This window comes from Octopus bimaculoides, chromosome 2, assembly GCF_001194135.2.
Source record: "Octopus bimaculoides isolate UCB-OBI-ISO-001 chromosome 2, ASM119413v2, whole genome shotgun sequence".
NCBI classification, from domain to species: Eukaryota; Metazoa; Mollusca; class Cephalopoda; order Octopoda; family Octopodidae; genus Octopus; species Octopus bimaculoides.
Window position 1 is genome coordinate 11,328,404 of NC_068982.1, and position 3,963 is coordinate 11,332,366.

A 3,963-nucleotide genomic window follows, 5' to 3' on the forward strand; every position below is an offset into this window, starting at 1 on the left:
ATATATATATATATATATATATATATATATATAAAAACATACATGTATATAAACATATATATACATAAACATATTACATACACGCACACATACACACAACTCTGAGGAGCATATTGTGTTACTTAACAGTACTGTTATCAAATATCCAGTTATCTAATTCCCAGTGCAAAACCAATTGGTAAGGCTGGCCTAAATGAAACTATAATACAGTACACTTTACTACACGCACACACACTAACTTCAGAGAGACTTTCTAAGAAACTTATTCTCTAATCCACATAATACAAACTGGATAATTAAAGGAAATATCTTCAGCAGCAAAAAAAACCATAAAAGACTTAGATTTAAAATTTCGTATGAAATAAATCAAGAAAGAAAAAGATAAGGAACGGCCATAAAGAGGAAAAAAAATTATAATAAATTTTGTACAATTGATTTTAATATACATTTTTAAAAACAAAATACCTTTTAAAAACATGACTGAATTTTGACAAGTTTACTTCAAATTAAATAAAAATTCTTTGATGTCAGCAAAACTGCACTAAAGTGAAGGGCAGTATTGATTGTCAATTTAGCAACTACTGTTATGTAAAATTAAGATTAAAGAAAAAGAATACCAGTTGGCTACTAATCTACTGTTTATACATATTTTTATGAATTTTCTAGCTTTTAAGTGATGGGTGATATTTCTGAAAAGCAGGGTTAAGGCACAACTACACTCCAAAGAGAGCATTTCTTACATGTTTGATTCTGATGTAAACATCTGTAATTTTATCTGAAATATTAGCATAATTTTTCATAAATTATTCATTGTGCTTAACCATAATAACCGAAAATCAACAAAACCGAAAATATCTATCTATCTATCTATATATAGAAATATATAGAAATATATATATATATATATATATATATACATACACAACTGAAAGAAAAGATTTGTCTGTGAACTGCTGGGAATTACATCATTCTTGGTATACACTATCACATTGAGTGAAATGTCGAGAGAATTTAACGAAGAACTTATTTAAACAAATTGACCTGAGGAGGCGCATTCTACATCTTTGATGGAAGATAACGATTGCACATCATCTCACCTCAGTACAACAGGTGTGAGAATGCATCAAAACAATTGGAGTGATTTTAAACAAAGAATATCAGTAATTTTATTTTCTTTCATTTGTCTATTTATATAAACTCTTCGGATACTATGGAATTCCTGATGTCCGTCCAGCAGCAGAAGAATTTCCACAGTGTGATGACATCAGGTAGCTAATAACTGTGGATAAGCTTTGCACAGCGTTCTACAATGTTTATACCTGAATCTCACTCTATATATAGTCCACATGTGTGTGTGTGTGTGTGGATTTAACATTGTTCATCCTTGCCATCATAGAGAGCCTATATGGAATGAAAATGACTTTTTTTTTCCGTTTCTACTATTCATGAAAGGCAATTTAGATTTTATCTTAATTTTATATTCTTATATGTGAATTGCACCTACATATTTTAGTTATAATCCTCCGAAGAGGATTAGTTTGAAGAACAATAGTAATGCAGAAGATACAGAGTTATTTTTAAACTGGACAGCTAATCTAATTATTTATGATTCAAAATGTCTAGGAGAAATAAACCCTGATTATTATATATAAAGAGAAATATTTTGGTATTTCAAATTGCAAAAGGAAAAAAAGTACTTATGGAATAATTTGATGACATCAAAAAAAGAGAAAAATAAGTTTTGCTTAACATAAAAAATATATAAATTTAAAACAAGTACTAAAAAAAAACTTTTGCATTAAGACTCGATAAAAGTCTTGTTAAAAATATTCATGTTTATGACATGCTCATACATGGAACTGTCAGCTCAAATATAAAATATAAATTCTACACTTAACAGATCTTTTGTATAAATTTAGAATTAAGAGAGAAAAAGAAAGAAAGAAAAAAAAAAATATATATATATACATACCCTTTCATAACCTCCCAATTTGTATGCATTCTTATAAAATGCAAACAAGTCAACTGCAAAAGAAAAAGAAATTTTATCAGTATCTTCATCCCAAACATAGAATAAGATTTAAATTTATAGAAGATAAATCATTTTAACCCTTTAGTGTTTAAACCGGCCATATCCGGCCCAAATATTCTACATGTTTTATATTTGAACTAGCCACATCTAGCCTCTCACACCAAACCCACTTTGACATTCTAAAAATAAATAATCACATCATTGAGATTTCAAAGCAATGAGATAATGCATGATTAATTCAAAACAATTTGAGTGAAAAGGAATTACATTTAACAGAGTAATCTGAACATCAAAGGGTTAATGTCCATTTTCTATGTTTGTATGGGTCAGAGAGAATTTCTTGAAACAAGTTTTCTGTAGCTGGACACACTTCCTGTCACCAATCCTCGTTTCTAAGTAAGGTAATATTTCCCCATAACCAGAGGTATTTTCATAGAAGATTTGAACAAAGGACACTGCTTGCATGAAGCTGACACTTATTTGCAACAATCACGTGATGTCAATGCACAGAAATAGTAACATACGCACACATGTGATGAGCTTCTTTTCAATATTATTAAGCTGACACAAGGCACAGATATAGCTGTGTCAATATGGAGTTTCTTTCATAACCAAATACTTTCAAATTTTATCTCTTGCACTGTACCACACATTGGGCTACCCAATACCCAGTAAGAGAAACTGGTAGACAGAAACTGAATAGAAGCATGTACGTGTGTGTGTGTGTGTGTGTGTGTGTGTGTGTGTGTGTGTGTGTGTGTGTGTGTGTGTGTGTGTGTGTGTGTGTGTGTGTGTGTGTGTGGTCAGGCCTTGTCTTTGCATGTCACTGCTTGAGCAGAAAAAAAAAAGTGATGTCAAGTTCACATTCTCAGTAGACTGTGCATCCCGTTTCTCAACACGTTCAAATCCCATACTTGGAAAATAGGTAAAAATTAATGACAGGAAGGGCATCTGGCCACAAAATTCTGCCTAAAATAGCTAACTTTTTGTCCAACCCATACCAGCAGGAAAAACAAATGTAAAACAGACAGACAGAATGTGTTAATGGAAGACAAAAACTTACAAAATATAAAATTGGCTCAAATACCATTAACCCTTTTGTTACCATATTTTTGTTAATATATGCAATATTAGTTTCAGTTAATTTTTAAAATAATCAATTTAGTAAAATAGCTTTCTAATTATCAAGCTGGTGTCTGGAATAATTTAGCATAAAATTTTGATGGAAGATTATAATTTAGACCAGTTTAAAACTGGTGGGTTTATTTCAAAGAACCCAGGGTAGTCTCAGCTGGGTTGGAATCAAAAAGGGTTAAGAGGACCCTGAAGAGAAATTCATTCATAGAAGTCAAAATATTTTGCTCCAACTTTCCACTTAGTGGCTTTTCTACAGACACTTCAGAAATTCTATAAGAAATTTTAAAGGGAAATTGGCCAAGTGAGTAGAGAACTGAACTATAACTTCATAGCTGAGGAGTTCAAAAACTTTCAGGACACTTTATTTTATTTTTCCTACTACCTCTAGTTATTGGGAGTGGGTCATGGAAGGAAGGATGGAAAAGTTAACAGATTAGTGTCCTATTCAAAGAGGCATTTTATCTCTCATCTCTTCAATGCAGTGGTCCACATAAGATTTATTTGTTAAAAATGTGAAATAAAACAATTATACTTCTACGATACTGAAAACACTTTAACAGGGTTTTTTTTTTTATATATATATACAATTCCTAATAATATAACAGGACTTTTTAAAGCTTCAAATGTCTGTGCGGGTCCAATAGAGTAAAATAAAGAATTAGGGATCCACAGGCAAAAAAATGGTTCAGAACCATTTCCCTAATGCCTCAATACTCAGGATTAAGCACCAGATAGATCCAGAAATGTTTGTGAAATTATTAACTATAAAAATATAATTAAATGAAAGAAAAAGG

General features: G+C 30.9%; 1 protein-coding gene across 1 annotated transcript in view; it reads right to left on the reverse strand.

The window, feature by feature from the left end:
- The window catches only part of LOC106871845 (AT-rich interactive domain-containing protein 5B), a 156,648-nt gene that overhangs the window by 89,356 nt on the left and 63,329 nt on the right, over positions 1 to 3,963 (reverse strand). Inside the window, exon 9 of the mRNA XM_052965954.1 lies at positions 1,973 to 2,025. Within this exon, the coding sequence (XP_052821914.1) occupies positions 1,973 to 2,025 (53 nt within the window). The remainder of the gene's footprint in view (positions 1 to 1,972; positions 2,026 to 3,963) is intronic.